The 16,389-nt window shown below is 34.2% G+C and overlaps 1 protein-coding gene across 6 annotated transcripts in view; it reads right to left on the bottom strand.

Moving 5' to 3' along the window:
* Nucleotides 1–1,701: 1,701 nt before the first annotated feature.
* The window catches only part of PCMTD1 (protein-L-isoaspartate (D-aspartate) O-methyltransferase domain containing 1), a 70,071-nt gene continuing 55,383 nt past the window's right edge, over nucleotides 1,702–16,389 (bottom strand). For all 6 annotated transcript variants that reach the window (XM_019712565.2, XM_019712566.2, XM_074318926.1 and 3 more), the window contains 3 exons: nucleotides 13,771–13,942; nucleotides 11,318–11,441; nucleotides 1,702–4,990 (listed from right to left, as the gene is read on the bottom strand). In XM_019712565.2, the coding sequence (XP_019568124.1) occupies nucleotides 4,623–4,990; nucleotides 11,318–11,441; nucleotides 13,771–13,942 (664 nt within the window). In that variant the 3' untranslated portion in view covers nucleotides 1,702–4,622. The remainder of the gene's footprint in view (nucleotides 4,991–11,317; nucleotides 11,442–13,770; nucleotides 13,943–16,389) is intronic.

Genomic DNA, 16,389 nt, shown 5'->3' with positions numbered 1-16,389 from the left:
ATGGAAAAAGTATTTCATGAAAATGGAAATGAACAAACAGAAAATGCTGAGGTAGCAATACTTGCACTAGACAAAATACTTTAAAACAAATACTAGAACAAGTGACAAAGAACCCAGTAATCCCACTCTGGGTATTTATCCGAAGAAACCTAAATGCTACTTTGAGGGGATGTGTACATCCATATGTTCATTGCAGCATTGTTTACAATGGTCAAGATGTGGAGGCAGCATGGACGTTCCCGAATGGATAAAGATGGGATGGTATATACATATACAATGGAATATTACTCAGCTGCAAAAAAGAATGACATCTTGGCATTTGGGACAACATGGATGGATCTAGAGGGCATTTTGCTGAGTGTAGTAACTCAGACAGCGAAAGACAAATGTCATGATTTCACTTATAAGTGAAACCTAAAGAACAAAATAAACAAATGAAACAGAAACTCATAGAGAACATTTTGATGGTTGCCAGATGGGAGGGGGATTGGGGTGTATGAAAAAGGGGAAGGGATTAAGAAGTACAAATTGGTTGTTACACAGTAATCATGGTGACGTAGGGTATAAGGAATAGTCAATAATACTGTAATAACTATATATGGTGTCAGATGGTTACTAGATCTCTCAGGGTGATGGAAAGGGTACTGGGGCAGGGTGAAAAAGGTGAAGGGATTAAGAAATACAAATTGGTAGTTATAAAATAGTTATGGGGATGTAAAGCATAGGGAATATAATCAACAATATGATAATAACTACACATAGTGCCAGGTAGGTACTGTTGAGTAACTATGATGTACACCTGAAACTAATATTGTATATTAGCTGTACTTTAATGAAAATATTTTAAAAAGAAATAAAGGTGAGACTGGGAAGAAGCACACAGATCATGGCAATGCGAGGAGTCAAACTTAGTAGTAACACAGAGGTACAGCAGATTCTCAAATAACATTTTCTTCAACATCACTTCATTGTACATTGATGAGGGGAAAAAACTGAATCTTGGTAGGGCCACTGTCTGCATGGAGTTTGCATGTTCTCTCCATGCCCATGTGGCTTTTCTCTGAGTACTGTGGTTTCCTCCCACATCCAAAAGATGTGCAGGAGGTAAACTGGTCTGGCTAAATTGTCCCAGTTAGTGTGGGTATGTGTGTGATGCCCCCTGTGATGGAAGGGCACCCTGTCCCACCTTGCTCTCTGAGCTGCCTGGATGGACTCCGGCCACCCACAACCCTGAACTAGAATAAGTGGGTTGGAAAAGAATAATCTTACTTGTTTCACAACTCACATTTATTTCAATGTTTAATATTAGAAATGTTTTGGGTCTTTATTTAGAAGATTGGTGATGTTTTTGTGACCAAAAATAGAAGGTAGAAACTTAACTCTTGTTTATATCAATTAGCCTATGATAAAATTGGTTTCTTTATGTCGTTTAAAGTCAGTTTCCAAGAACCTATCAACTATATTTACATGTACACTGAATTATTCCTTGTACTTTACACATTATCTTATAAATATCCTTTCTATCTACTGATCTTATAAAAATAATTTAAAGAAAACCACTCTTCAGACAGAGGTGGCAAGACAAAAGGAAATGAGACGTCCAAATATAGCAATTGGTCACTGAAATTGAGCATACATCCATAGCTGTATCAAATTTTTGAAAATTAAAAAAGAAAAACAAAAGCCAGGCCACTGGAGAACGATGCTTAATTATGTCCATTTATTTAAAATAATTTTCCAACTCTTCCCATGATTTAACAGGTTTTGCTTCACTTTTACCCCCTCAGACAGCTAGAAACCAACATTTTTTGCATTTTATTTTAACCACTATATATGTCATTTTAGTATTTCCCTTTATTAATACTAGAACTAAATACATCAATAAGTACTAAAGATTTAAATTATTTTTTTAATAGTTACGGTGTCACTGATAAATTTCTTGGGATTTATCAGATGTTGGATGCTATTTCAAGCCGTCTCAACCCGCTGTCTGACTTAGTAAAATCATGCTACTTCCCTAGGCCTACTTTCTCTTGCAAAATAACATTGGATTAGATTACTTCTATTGTTTTATCCGATTGTAAAATTCCATGAATATATTCCTCATCAGTTTCAATTAATTTTACTTCATCTTTACTTGCTACTTCTCCACTTATAAAGCAAAATTACTTATACTCAAGTAGACATGAAAGCATTAAAAAAATAAACATGGGGTGGCCAGTTAACTCAGTTGGTTAGATTGTGGTGCTAATACCATGGTTGCTGGTTTGATCCCCAGCTGGGCTACTGTGAGCTGCACCCTCCTTAAAAAAAACAACAACAAATAAAACAAAACTACTTAATAAAAAATAAACACAAACCCAACAAAATTTTAATCATTCTAATATATTCCCATTAATAGATAAAAGGGCTGTCACTTGAATTTTCATTTTTCATATCCTACTTTATTTAAAGTCAAAAATAAAATTACAATTGTAAAATGAATGCATTTAAAAACAAAGATACATTTCAATGACAAAAAATATGCAATGATCATGAAAACCTGCTGTACACTTTGCCAAGGTCAACAGAATGAAAGATGATATGAAAAAGTCAATCTTCAAATTTATCCTTAACAAAAACTCTCTCCTTAATAGTAAAATCATCATTTAAGAATATATGCTTACATATCTGGACCGCAGCTCCAAAAATGTGTGTGTGTGTGTGTGTGTGTCTGGGGGAGAGGGCTAGATAAAAATACCTGGGCACCAGGAACTCAAGATTAAACTTCTAAAACTAACATTTAATTCAGAAGAAAACGAAAATTTCTAATAGACGACAATTGTATGGAACTGTTTTATTTCCCTTGATAGAAATGAGACGGAACATCTCTTAACAATAACAGCTTAGTAATCATCTGAGAAAAATTGTTGGAGATACCCCCAACTCCTAGCCTCAATCCCTGGTATACAACAAATACCTTCCATGAAATTATTTTTCACATGACTAAAATATCCTCATTTACTTGGGTTAGTTCATGCTTAGAATATTTCAAACACTTGTTTTTAGACGTATGGAATTACCAGGGCTGAGATTTTTGAAACCATTTATATATTACTAATAATTGAATCTTTGCAAAGAGATAATAATCTTTTCACTATACTTTGATTGGGTTTCTTTAAGCATATTTGATCAACTATTTTAATAGTGATGCTGATAATAATAAGTGATACTCTATTTTTTTCCTTTTAAAAAATATATAATCCTTGTAACACTAATTACTAAATATGTTACAATGCATACCTTCTTAACAAGGAATGACTGTTTTCAGGCCCAAGTAGGATAAAAAGAAATTAATAATGGTATTTACTACCCTGTGGTATCACTGATAAGCTACAACTAACATTTAAATGATGGATAGTTTAAGTATGTGACGTTAAACAAAAAATGAAAATCATTGTAATTTCACACACACACACACACACAAAAAAAAACCATGGGAAATGAGCACAGCATAGGTCCCAAAGATTATACTATGATTCTGAACTAGATTTTCAAAGCAAAAGGCATCTACATACTATTTCTGTGAATATTTCTTCTAATACAAAGATGAATTTCAAAGCAAATGTAGGCTAGCTCAGCCCTACTTTGTCAAAGATAAATACTCAGACGAACTAGAAGTTCCATTTGCTAAAGTGCACCCGCTACCTACATCTGCTCTGGCCATGCTACTAGGCATGACTCAAGAAGTGGCCGTCACTCATGCTTCTTCTCTCATTGTGCTAGCAACAATGGATTTTTTAAAAACCAACTCCTTTATACATTGGATTATAGAAAAAACAGTCCTAAGTATACTATCTTCTAAAACTCCAGAGAGTAATATAGCCTCATTATTTTTAAATACCGAAAATGTAAAGGGTCCATACAAATTACGAGTTGTATTAAGTATATACTTTTTACTTTCATATTCACTTGATGTGCTCTTAAAATCTCTATGAGAGAAGCAGATATTTTCTCCATGTATTTTGGCAACAGATTCAAAAACAAAAGTAGCAGTGCTGTTGAATTCCATGAAACCTGTTTTTAAAGCTAAATTATTCAACATCTGTATTGTTATTGCACTCATATATGCCCGGAATACATCTATAGCAACTCAGCAATAGTGATTGCAAAAAAGTAAGGTAAGTGGGTTTACAAAGCATTTGATTTCCTTATGACAATAAGAAAGTTTTCATAGAGGAAATGCAAACAACTGCAATTCAAATAAGATTATATATGCTTAACAATTATTTAACTTTATATAAAATTAAATCTAACCCTCACCACTACAAATCTGTAAGGAATCAGAAAAGGATTTACAGTACACAAAGTTTGACTATATGTTGAATTCCACTCTTGAAGTCACTGAGTTAAAACAGCAATTTTTCCAAGATTTAAAGAAAAATATATTTTATAAAAGGGATTTTTTGTTTGTTTGTTTTAAATCACTGAATACTTCATTTTTATTACTAAGACAGAAACAATTTATACTTTTTTTCCACTATAATTCACTCTGGTGAAAGAAACATTTCTCTCTTCTAACAAATGCTACATTTTCAAGACTAAAGGAATTATCAGTAGGCTTTCTTTCTTCTTGATTTAAGTTATTTTTCTCTAAAATATGTCAAGTAAGCTTTTAAAGATTCAGGGAGGGGGAGCTTCATGATTTTTTCTCTCAGTAAATTCTGAGGTGGCTCCTCTGGCTTCATTGCTTCACTGTGATTTTTCTCTTCCTCTTCTTTGTTATCTTCTTCCATTTTTTCATCCTCCTCACTGTCTAGAGGCTGAGGAATAAGCTGATTACCCACAAATACGTAAGTGTTAATTCTCTGTTTAACTCTCTTTCTTTTCCTTTTGGGTGGAGCCCTTTGAGGAATCCCCTTGGCCTGCATCTCATCATTTATGAAATTTCTAAGTGTGCGTCGAATGTAAATACGAGCCAAGTCCTGTAGATTCCTGACAGCACAGGGAGCTAAAACACACAAAAACACCATAAGTAAAACATTATATATTGCTCATTTCTTCATGGAACAAAACATGTATTTCTTAGTGAATGTTAGAAAACATAAAAAGTATAAAAACTTAAATTTCAACTAACAAAGATTTCAGAGGGTTTACCAAATGCCTTAAGTACCGTTTTAGGTACAAACAAGAGTGGACAGTGCAGAGGTTTATATGTATAGATATCTGTGCATCCCCATGTATATTCATATTCTTTGGAAGAAAAAATAAGAACTTACAAACAGTACTTGAGAATTAAAGATGGGAAAAGAACAGTAGAGATTTTTACCCTACTTTTTTTTTTTTAATACTTTTTGATATTGAAAAAGACTATTAAAAAACCTCAAATAAAGGCAACATTTGAACAACTGCCTAAGTCTAAGCTCTAAAGCTATTATACACACAAGCTTGTGCACACACACACACACACACACACACACACAGTTTCTATCTTTCTGTAAATCAACAAGTAGAACTGGTTTAAATGCTAATCACCAGAAATCATGCTGTAAAGAAACACTTAAAATAGTCCAAAGAAACAACACAGATTTCTTTGTTATTGAGGTTTACTTCTATCAAGTGTACCAGAGTTGGAACCTATCCTTTCTGCTGCATTCCCATCTCCCACGAATGTATAAATGCATAAGCCCTAGAACCACAAATTCTTCTAGCCTGTTCCAATATTTTATACATAGAGAAATAAATTCTCTAGTCGTCACCTCAAATTCATTTCTCCTAGTTTCCATCTCTGTGGAAATAAAACTATTATCAAGGATCCTTCTGAACAAAACACAACCCTCGTCAGTTAAACAGTATTGAAAAATCATTTATGTTTTATTTCTTTACTTTGGTACTCTTTTTATTTCTTTACTTTACTTTAGTACCTCTCTTCCAACTTGTATGTTGTAACATCTGAAATTCTGCCTTGTTCAGTTATTTGTATGTGGTCTGTCTTTGACATCAGACTGTGAGTCCTAGGAGGGGAGGGGTTGTGGCATCTCCTCTTAGTACTCCCCACAGGGCCCTGTAGGAGAGCACCCTAAGAGGGAGTACACACAAAGAAGAAAGGCCCAAGTTCCAGTGAGCTCTGCAAAAGGAGAGGATGGAAAACAAATCTACAAGAGTTTTGGAAATTATAAAGGAGCTCAGAAATAGAAGCTATAATTAGTCTTTTCAGATAGTCTTTGCTCTTAAACCTCTCTGACATTATTGGTATTTTCTTTTAACGCCTTAATTATGTTCTTCCTCTGACACCACTGCCTGCTATTTCAGGGACACTTAGAATGATGAACTTTTCAATCCTAAACTGTCAGAATACCCAAAATTCATAAAGAACCAACTAGACCCAGAGTGGAAAAGGTTTCAGACTTGACTTTAGTAGCTTCTAACACTCAGAAGTACTAAAACAGCATCCACATGAGCTTCATTTCAAAGTTCTCCTGAATGATACAAAAACTTTTAGGTAATTCTCAGCCCTACCTATTCAAAAATCCCCAATATTTTTTATTCTTTGACCGTACCTTATTTCTTATGCTTCTAGTTATGAAATAAGGATTTAATCAACCAGACAATACTAATCTCAACTACTATAAAATCTTATTTTGAATTGAAGCTTTCACTCCGTAATTACAATTAGTATTATCTGTAACATACACATAAGCTCTATTTGTTTCCCAAAAGGTAGCCTCTACATAGATTTTATAAGAACCTAACAATTAGCACTTTCATTTTCATTTGTTAAAGATTGGAAAAGGTATTTTATTTAGGTCAAACACCCAAAACCAACTATTTTTGGCCATTTTTAACTTATAAAAACAGCAACTTCAATATAGCTCAATGTGGCATAGAACCAAAATTTATGAAGTCTCTTTTGTCCCTTGTGATTTATAAGAAGAAATATACATTTTGCTTCCCATCATGACAAAGCTCCTAAAATACTTGAAATTTCCTAAATGATAAGATTATAAGATCAAAAGGAGTATCTTTTGTTGTAAGACGTTCCTTTCAACCACACCCGAGTTTATGTTAATAAGGTGACTTTTGGTAAACCCCTAAGGATGCTGGGCTGTTTGCCAGGAGGAATGAACAGTGTCAGACGACTACTTGACTTATCATGGTGGTCACTTCTTTGGGTATGTAAATGTTGAATAATAATGGTGTACGCCTGAAACTAATATTGCATGTTAGCTATATTTTAATAAAAATCTTTAAGTCTTTATAAATAATCCGACCAAAAGGCTTCAGAGAGCTTCTGGGCTGACGAGAAAACACATGCAGTTGCTGGGAGGATGGCGCCCCTCACCTTGGGCATCGGCATCAACTCCCTCTGGCTAGTCCTGAGCTGGATCCTCTTATAACAAACTGGTAGTCCAGTAAGTCAACTGTTTTCCTGGGTTTTGTGAGCTACTCTAACAAATTATGGAACTCTAGGAGGGGGTCATGGGAACCTCTAATTTACAGCCAGGCTGTCAGAAACACAGGTGACAACCAGGTCTTGCAATTGGTATTTGAAGCTGGAGGGGGAAGCCTTGTGGGACAGAGCCCTTAACCTGTGGGGTCTGTGAAAACACAGGTTAGTGTCAGAACTGAGCTAGATCATAGGGTACCTCGTGGTGTCCACAAACAATTGGAAATTTGCTCAGTGTGGAAAAATCCATACACACCTGCAGTACAGAAATATTGGTGGTTTTGCCTTTAGTTGGTGTAGCATTTTTCCCTTTACCCCTTCCTGCCCTGAACTTTAAGCCGTATACCCTCATTTTTAGAATGTACCATATCAAAACAAGAAAGGAATATGACTTTAAGTTGAATAAAAGTTAGTGATAAGTCTGAGGAACTGTTATATTTTAGTAGCTCACATGAGCAATTTCATAGCTACAAAATACATTTGGCAAAGGATTTACATGTATATTTTTTAGGGTTTTTTTTTTTTTTGTACTAACATTCTTTCATATTGTAACCTCCTATAATTAATGAAATAATGTTCTATGAACAGAAAGCTATTTAAACAAAAAGGAAACTTGTTCTTATTTTCCCTATCTTATTAAATTTTGACAAATAATTAAAATTTTCTTCATTCTGTGAACATTACTATATGAAGTATTTTTATTTTTTAGAAACTCATACATGATTCCTGACTCATTTTTATGTTGCTGTTGGTAGCTGATGACTTTTTTTTTTCTTTCTATTGTAGCCTTTCAATTATATACAAAAAAGAGAGCCAACAGTATAATGAACCCAAGATACCTACCTGACAGTCAGCCTCAATAATTATCCCTTATGGCTCATCTTACTTCGTAAACACTCCCATTTCCTCTTCCCATCCCCACCCCAGATTATTTTGATGAAAAGTTTAGATACATCATTTTACCCATAAATATTTCAGACGTATGAAGAACATTTTTTTTAAAAATTTAGGCTCTTCTTCCATTTTGTCCTTTTCCACCAAATTTATTTCTACTTTACACTCACATTTACATCAACCCAACCAACGACAGCCTTATTAACTACCTAGATCTAATTGTGTTGACATCCTTAAAAATGAGGAAGATCAAAAATTGCTCATTTAAAGCATATCATCATCCATGCCATTCATAAAACATGTTACTATAAAACCACATTTATAACCAAGACTCTTCTAAAGGACACTAAATTAGGAAAAGGGTCAGATAAAAAGAAGTATGCTGAGGGTTATAACAATATTACAGAGTGAAACAAATAGCTGTTGCACAGAAATCTACAGGTAACTCTACAAGTCAGTACGGTTATATATGCTGCACATTATGCTTATGGTTAGGTGACTGTCAAAACCAAAATGTGTCAGAGAATTTTTTCATTATTTCTCTTTATTACTCTCCAACCAGTTATGATAAGTTAAATAAAACTGTCCTAAACAAACTGTAATTCTAATGTTTGAAAAATAGGAGGGAAAAAATAGTTTCACTTTGTTACTACTGTTGCTTTTAGCAAGGAGTTTAAGCATTCAATAATTACAGTATAGTCAACTATATACTATGGAGTATATATTACACATATACATTTGCACATATATATGTAATACATGTGTATATATGGGGATGTGTGTAGAGTCAACAAGTAGACTTCATTGAAATAATTGTGTAATGTATGTGAAAACATGTGACTATTACTTGATTCTGGTGCTAGAAAAAAGTCCCTTTCAGTCCCAGAGCGCACCCAAAATGTATCTCTTTTTGAATAGATTGGAAGGAAGTTTAAATTTAGCATTCCAGTAGAGTAATTTCATATTTCTAAGAGAGTCTTTGTGATAATCCTTTGTTTATTTTTCATCATTCTTATTTTATTTTTAATTTCCCTCATACAATAGTTTAATGTGGATTTGTATAGGTTGACTCAAATCCTTTTTTTAAGTAGCATACATTAATCATAAATATACTTAATATACACAAATATACTTATATTTGAAAAAAATCGTGAATAAAATTTTCTGAATTATAAAGGTTCAAAAATTTTTAGATCTGAGAGTCTAATTTCTTTCTAAATGAGATCAAAATAAGAGTACTGTGTCAGAATTTATGAATCTCATAAGTCCATAAAGTAAGGTCAATGGGTCTCCTTGATGGCAGCTCCAGTTGGAGAAGATTGCTAGTAAGTCCTCTCGGGGGTCCTGGGGAAGAGACCTCCATGCCACTGACACTCCCGGAGAGTGACACTTAACTACAGAGCTACACGGGTAGCTTTGCTTCACCATGCTCATTCCTCCCCAAGGCAGGAGGAGTGGCTTGTATAGTCTGTGAGTAAGAAGTAGCTGGCTCCATCCAGCTACCTCTGGGTATATGGCTCCATCCTTTCCCTTCTCCTTTTCATTAGGGTATGTCTACTTACAAGTATACACATTGAGCTCTGCTCATCCAGGTATTTACAGGGTAAGCTCACACAGTGGGGCATTTGGCCAGTGCTGCCTACTTGGTGGTAAGTCTGTCTAATGAAGGGTGCAGACTTAAGCCATATTTTCCTATCTACTTTGGTTGATAATAAAGCTGACATTTCAATTCCTAGTTATCTGACCCCCAAGTCCATCTCTCCATTGGTAAGAACTTGAGCAGAGACAAATGGGTGTAATTCACTGATCCTCCCCACATCCTAACACTACTCTTTACTAAGCAATTATTACATGCCAAGCACTTTATAAATACTACTTCATGTAAGTCTTTAAACTATCCCAAAAGGCCACAAAAATCACATCGCTTAAAAGAGGGTAAAATGAAGAAATTCAATCGAATCTCTCTATAAAACCAGGTTCCTATGAAATAAATTCATTTAAAAAGCAAGTTAAAGCAACAAGTCCACTATCGTAAAGTTCATTTATTAAGACCTTTACTTAATGCTTTCTTCTTCCTTCTCAAGGTCTTAGTAGGCTTCAGTAAGTTGACTACTCCCTCCTTTTTGAAATACTTTTCTTTCTTGGTTTTCAACACACTGTGCTCACTGTGTCTTCCCATCTCTCTGGCCCACCCTTTGCTAACCCATCATTCATTGTCTGTTTTATCTCTGAATTTGGTGGACCACAGGTTCAATCCAACACCTATTCTCTTTACTTCACCTATTTAAAATGCCATCTTTATGTTGAGGATTCTCAATTTATACTTCCCTCATGCAATAGGTATACACCCACTAGACTGACAATTATATGCTAATAGAAAACTCTAACATGGCCAAAATAAAATATCTGATCTTCCTATAGTACCTATTTCCAAATTATTCCACCCCCCGTCTTCCAAACATCAATAAATGGTACCAGCTGCTCAAGGCAAACTTTAGATCCCTCTTTTTCCTCCACCAACATCTTCTATATAGTCCACTATTCTACCTTCAAACAACTAACTCTATCCATATCAACAATGACTCTCTCCTTGAGTATAAGAAAAGTCTTATATAATCTAGCCTCTACAGCATAGTCAATGAGCTTTAACTACCCTAAAACTTATTTCTGGAATGACCAAGCTCTCTTCAGCCTAAATAAAGGCTTTTTTGTTTGCTGTCCCTCTGTATGAAAAGTGATGCCACCAAATTAATAAATTATAATTAATAAACTCACAACTATAATGAATAAATGCATACATTTGCCCCTTTTCATGTTTCCATGATGGCAGCTAACAATGTCTGGTGCAAGGTAGGGGCTCCATACAAAAAAGTTGAGTAAATCCATTGAATATAATACTGCATATCTATTTACTTCTTCATATTTAAATAGTCCATTAAATCCCAAGCACAGGAGTTGAAGTCACAGTTCAATAGGAAAGAATCAACAGTTACTTACGGAGTCCCACAGAATCTGGTTTGCCATTATCATTCTTACTTGGCTGCACAAGTGGAGCAAATGAAACAGCAAGAATATTTTTACTTTCCCAAGTGTTTTGTCCAGTTCGCATAATTTGTGTTAACTATTTAGAGGGAAAAAAGAAGTAGAGTAGCTTAATTCTGGAAATGTGATTGCTTTACAGTCTCAATTTTGTTTTAACAAAATAATTGCCAATGATTGCTATATAATCACTTGTATTTGAATGTAACCAGATTACTTTCATTTAAATATTTACTATAAAATACAGAAGAAATCACAAATATTTGCTGTTCAAGATAGATGTTTCAATGCAAATGGAATATTCAAATATGTCCAAGTGACTCTGCATAGTATGTTTGGGGTCTGATAGCTTCTAAGGGTATTATTCCAATCCATACCTGCCACTGGCTCTCAAAATATGTTTCACATAGGTTCAGTTGTTTGGTTAAAGCATTATATTAATAAAATCATGTTTTAATTACTGCACCAACGAGTCAACTTCATGATCCTCCATAACGGTAATAAAATATAGATTCTAATTTCAACTTGATATGTCACAAATAAATGTAATTAGTCACAAACGGATTAGAAGTTTTACCTACTCAGCAAACACCCATCACCAGTCCTTGGAAAAAAATATTAGCTCAATACATGGCTTGATTAAATTAGTATCTTCAATTTATATTATAAAAATCATTATTATACTTTACATTATAATGGTATATAATATTTAATAAAACATCAATGGGACGCCATATTTTAAATGTCCAAACATGTAGCTTTAAAAGAAAACAGAAAAAGATTGTTCATCTGTGAGTCTCAACTCTGGAAGCATTCAAGTAATAACATTTTTCTAAGAATGTTTTTTAATGAATGTTTTTATATTACATCTTTTTAATAACTGACAATTTACTACAGAGCACAGTGCATGATAATGGTGAAATCACTGAGATGCAAATAATATGTTGTGATGGTAAGGGATCCCCAAGATATATGAGTATAAACTCCAAAACATCATGCTAGGTCACAGTTGTCTTAGACAATCTATCTTCTACCACGCAAACCACAAGGTGTTTTAAACACCTCAGATTTGGGTTAATATGATTAAAAGTACTCTTTCAAATGCATTTTTATAAACTTTTAAAGTAATTTTCTCTTGAAAGATCCACCCATTTTCTGAATAAATTAGTATTTCATATATTTATTATACTTAATAATTCCAAACTACTGACGCAAATGACTGCAAAATGTTTTCAAATGAGTCTATGTCACACCAAATGCAGATTTAAAAATGTACTCATTTCTTTAATGGAGTTAAACAATCCAAACCAAACTCCAAATAGGATTTCTATTTTCATATGTTCAAAGAATTAAAGAATGTTAGAAATGCAGCCCTTAGTAGAGAGCATCACATTCAAATGGACACCTACCTACAGGTAAAAACAGGAGGGAGCAGTGTGGCAAATGCAGTAGTCCCCCTTTATCCCCAAGGGATAGGTCCAAGACCCCCAATGGATGCTTGAAACCGTGGATAGTATCGAACCCTATATATACTATTTTTTTCCTATAAATACATACCTATGATAAAATTTAACTCATAAATTAGTCACAGTAAGAGATTAACAACAATAGCTTATAATAAAACAGAATAATTATAACACACTGTAATAAGTTATGTGAATGTGGTCTCTCTCTCTCTCTCTCAAAATACCATATTGTATTGTACTTACCCTTCTTCTTGTGATGATGTGAGGTGATAGATACAATGCCTTATTAAGTCGAGAACTTTCACCTTTTCACTTACGGAAGCACTTTACAGCTTCTCTTTGGCATATCCATATTGCCATCATCACTACTCTTGCATTCTGGGGTCATTGTTAAGTAAAGTAAGTTGAACACAAGCACTGCATTACTGTGACAGTCGATCTGACAACTGAGCAGATTACTAAGTGACTAAAGGGCAGGTAGTATATGCAATGTGGAGATGATGGACAATGGGATGATTTATGTCCCATGCAGGACGGAGCAGAAAGGCTCAAGACTTCATCACACGCCTCAGAACATTGCCCAACTTAAAACTTAAGAATCATTTTTGGAAATTTCCATTTAACATTTTCAGACCATGGTTGACCACAAGTAACAAACCACAGAGAACGAAACCAAGGATAAGGGGGGAACAACTGTAGCACACCGGTAGTAGCTAAGCTCGGATGAAAGACCAAGTTTCTTCTAATTCTAGTACAGGGATCTTTCCTATACCTGCTTTGGTTAAATAATTAAGAGTCCATTTCAAATTTTTTCTGTGTAATTAGATCTATGAAGAGCATTTCTTCTTTAAACATTACAATATACCTTTACTGATTATACACTTCCCATCTTAAACTAATGTGTGTGTTTCCTATGCTGTTAAGCAAAAGGGCAGTAGAAGTTACCTGATCTTCTATAGGCATGACTAGAATGCCTCCCACTTTTAGTAATATTTTCATGTAGTTTTCATGGTCTTTCTGGACTCCAGCTCCACAATAAATTCGGTCATACTGATGACTGTCAGATGCTATCTGGAGGCAATTACCAACCACAAATGCAGGTTCACAGAACTCAAATCTGCATGGAAAAACAAATATATTTTAATCCATTTGAACAAAAAAACTAAATCTAAAAAATTTAACATAACCCAGTTCTTTGAAACAGTGAAGTTACCAAATTAATTCTAAGGATAAAACACAAAATTTGATTTAAATATGACATTTATGAAGGTTTATACCAATCAAATATATTATTTTATTATCAGTGCTATAGCATATATTTTCAAAACATAATCTATTTTTTGCCACACCAAAACCTCATTTAAGGCTTAAAAAATGAATAAAATGAAAAGCCCATCACACCAATCTTGTGGCGCCCCACAAATTACATATGGATGAGAATCACAAGGATTAAAAAAAAGAGGAGAGAGAGAGAGAGCAGACAGAGAGAGAGAGACAGAGAGACAGAGAGAGAGAGAGAGAGAGAGAGAGAGAGAGAGAGAGAGAGAGAGAAGCCTTCACTTTCCACTGCTCTTTCCAAAAAAAAAGCTGAGGGACCAGTGGAAATGGGAAGCGCTCATGTGGTATTCATCTCTGCTTGACATTTCTGCTGCAGTTAACAGTGGCAAAGCTTTGTCAGAAAGACACCAGTGTGACCATATACCCTTGGAATCACTACGATTAGGGAGATTTTCCTAATAAATTTTAGCAAAGCTACAGGATTGGGACAGAGAGCAGAATAAACAGAGATTTTTCTTACTGCTGCTTTGGTCCCTGTGATCTCCCTGTGCAACAAAAGAAAAGATACCGTTTCAAAGCAAAGGCACTTTACCCTGATCACTTGTTCCTGGTTACAGTGTTGGTTCATGGTATATAGAGTTGTGCTTTTACAAACTTTCCTATTTAGACTTCTACTTTATTCCTTAAATTCTGACAAATCTGAAAAGTCTCTAATATATAACATATAATTAAAACTTCAATGCACTAATAAAACATGTAATCATTTTTAAATTCCAAATTGCTGGAATATCCTTTCACTTTTAAGTTGATTTAAGTTAATACGACCACACAGCAAAATCAGGCTATCATTTGAGGAAATAATTTTCATTAAAAGTTTCAGCATGCAGTGAAAAACGACACTGACTAACAATCATTTTTGTTTTTAAAACATATCGTGTCCTTTAGTAATTAACAGACTTATTACACAATAAGTTTTCATTAAATAAGTTTAAATTCATTAAAACACAGACACATTATGATACCTGATATTTAAAAAAGTTTACCAAAATTATGCCCTGTCTTCAATTTCCTGTCTAGTTGGTGGTTATGGGGAGTGGATTGGGAAGGGTTGAGGTGGTTTGGGATGGGGGTGAATAAACACTGTGTTTATCCCATAATCTCTTCTTCATACCCCCACACTAAGGTAGTCTATGCCATTATTTCTTTTATGTAACTGTCTCCTCACTGCTCACACTCTTCAGGTCTCCCTTGAATCATCATTTTACTCCCTACGGGGCAGGACAGGTTCAAGCTCCTTAGAATGACATGTGGGATCTTTATGATTCTACTATTAAATTGTCCATTCACACTCATTTCCTGGCTCTGCCCCTGCCCACACATACTACATTATAGCCAGACTGAATTATTTCCTTCTAATTGCTCAGAGAAACTATTACAAAGTGTTTTTGAAGCCCTGTATCTGTGTATGTGTTCTTTTGACTGAAATACCCCTCCCTCTCTTCTTCCCTTGAAGATATAGTTCAAATATTAGCTTTGCAATGAAATCTTACCCAACTCTTTAATAGTATCTCATTCTTTCCACTGGCATAGTACAAACAAAAGTGTAAATTTACCTACATTAGAGACCATGTTTAATTTCTCTTTTCTACTCAAGACTAAGGTACAATCTATGATTATCTAAAATATGGCCAAAACATAATTTCTTGGATTTTAAGTAATTAGATACTGTGGATCAGATGGTTCAATCACTTTATCAAATAGTAAGCATTCTTTAAAAAGAAAGTTAGACTACTATTTTCAATGAAAATATCTAAAAACTCATTCTTATAAAAATTCATTTAAAATAATTTACTTTTATAATAATTTAAGTCAGTCATAATTTTCAGGAGGAATGTGAACAGGGAATTTAAATACAAATTTCAGTTATTAAACCTCTGTTACCATCGAGTCTGTTAAATCAACTCAGAAATATTCTTATAGTTTTAAAAGCTTCCTACTATTTAAAAACACGTGATTGCTTACAGAACTATTACCTAGGAAAACACCATTACAAGTGAACTTACAATTAAAACTTCTCATATTAGTGGTATTTTATACATCCTCATCCCAGCAAAATGAATTAGAAAGAATTTAGTACCCGACTCTAAAATTAAATGTGTGATTCTGGTCAAGTTACCTTATACTAGTAATTAGCAAAATTCATTAAGTCAAATACTATTTATTGAGCACAAGTTGTGTGTAAAGACTGGAAATACAATGGGAAACACCCATGCTTCTAGCCACACG

Source organism: Rhinolophus sinicus, linkage group LG14 (genome assembly GCF_036562045.2).
Source record: "Rhinolophus sinicus isolate RSC01 linkage group LG14, ASM3656204v1, whole genome shotgun sequence".
NCBI classification, from domain to species: domain Eukaryota; kingdom Metazoa; phylum Chordata; class Mammalia; order Chiroptera; family Rhinolophidae; genus Rhinolophus; species Rhinolophus sinicus.
This window is presented reverse-complemented; position numbering and strand designations above follow the sequence as displayed.